The sequence below is a fragment of the Seriola lalandi genome, unplaced genomic scaffold (genome assembly GCF_002814215.2).
Source record: "Seriola lalandi dorsalis isolate HSWRI2012SDOR001 ecotype SW California unplaced genomic scaffold, Sedor1 jcf7180001958373, whole genome shotgun sequence".
NCBI classification, from domain to species: Eukaryota; Metazoa; Chordata; class Actinopteri; order Carangiformes; family Carangidae; genus Seriola; species Seriola lalandi.
In genome coordinates this window covers 1-1,267 of record NW_019429042.1, presented here as the reverse complement: position 1 = coordinate 1,267, position 1,267 = coordinate 1, and the positions used below count along the sequence as shown (strand labels likewise).

The 1,267-nt window shown below is 40.6% G+C and overlaps 1 protein-coding gene across 1 annotated transcript; it reads right to left on the bottom strand.

Annotated features, from left to right (window-relative positions):
• Window positions 1–6: 6 nt before the first annotated feature.
• Window positions 7–1,207, bottom strand: LOC111657535 (lipid transferase CIDEB-like). Its single transcript, XM_023409778.2, has 2 exons — window positions 994–1,207; window positions 7–212 (listed from the first exon to the last, which is right to left on the bottom strand). Exons 1-2 carry the CDS (start codon window positions 1,173–1,175, stop codon window positions 71–73), a joined length of 324 nt encoding a protein of 107 aa, XP_023265546.2. The 5' UTR covers window positions 1,176–1,207; the 3' UTR covers window positions 7–70.
• Between the last annotated feature and the right edge of the window lie 60 nt (window positions 1,208–1,267).

Genomic DNA, 1,267 nt, shown 5'->3' with positions numbered 1-1,267 from the left:
GTACATCTCAGACAAACCTACCAGTTCTTAAATCAACTATGATATCAGACCTGGGTCTCTCTCGGCTCCGTCAGTTCCAGTTGGCTGTGTACTCCGTCCTCTGTGGCTGCCAAAACTCAGCACCTTCAATAATGCGACGGATCATGGAGGCGGATGTGATGAGCAGGTGTCCAGCGGCCGTAAGGAGAGTGGAGGCCATGCGCAGGGCTTCCCTGAAAAATAGGACCGAGATAAACTGTCAAGAACATTTTCTACTGACACTGTGCTGCATTGGCTCCACCCTAGTCACATTCAATGTTAAAAAGTTGAGCTTTTAATCACTGGTATTGACTGCAAGTTGCTCTAAATTTGGATTGAGTTTATTCCCTTCTCTTCTGAGCAAAATTATTTTTCTAAGAACAATATAAAATATATAGTTGTCAAAGATTAAACCAGTGGTTCTCTAACTTTTTGGCTTGTGACTCTATAAAAGTTGTTACATCCACCAATGAGTCATTTCCACTCTAAACTTTTAAAGATTTTCAAAAAATTAATACAAATCTGTGTAGCAGAATCTTATTTTTTCTTCTTCTCTACCCCGTTAATCACGAGAATAGGTTCTTGGTTGGTTGTCATTGGACCAAACTACCTAACCATATATTTAGTAAAGTAGCTCCACCTCAAATAACTTCAACAGTCAAATACTGCCGACAAACTGTACACAGGAGCCTTTATTCCACAGAACGAGTGCTTTTATTTTTGATACTTTAAGTACATAACGTCCTTTGCCCTTTTTCTGAATGAAGAACTTTTACTTGGAGTAATGGAGTATTTTTACAGAACTGTATTAGTACTTTTAGCAAATGATCTGAATACTTCTGCCACTGAAAAAAGGATGTAACAAACAGCCTATAACAGCAAGACAAGTGCAGATGAAACTGTCTTTACTTCATTAAGTTGTGTTTTCAGAATGTCTTTTCTATAATGAGATTCACCACTTTCCCTTTGCCTTACCTGAGGACTTTTTTGGGCCCCAGACACTGGAAGTCAGCGCTCACCGAGTACAGGCCTTGAAATGTGGCCTTCACACTCAGGGAGCCAAACAAATCCTTTGGGCTGATCTTGTAAAGGTCAAAGGTGACACGAGCTATGTCTCTCCCGGTCCGAGGCTTGTTGTGGTCTTGGGATTTGAGCATGACTGCACCCTGGGAGGATCAGCAACGACGGTCACATATATTAAATATTGCATGCAATAATCAATATTATAATAGACAGCCTGTCCTAACCC

Excerpts from the sequence above, each read along its gene's own strand:
- LOC111657535 (XM_023409778.2), bottom strand. The coding sequence starts at position 1,175 with ATGCTCAAATCCCAAGACCACAACAAGCCTCGGACCGGGAGAGACATA. Across the intron at positions 213-993 it reads GGGCCCAAAAAAGTCCTCAG|GGAAGCCCTGCGCATGGCCT; the intron begins GTAAGGCAAAGG and ends CCTATTTTTCAG.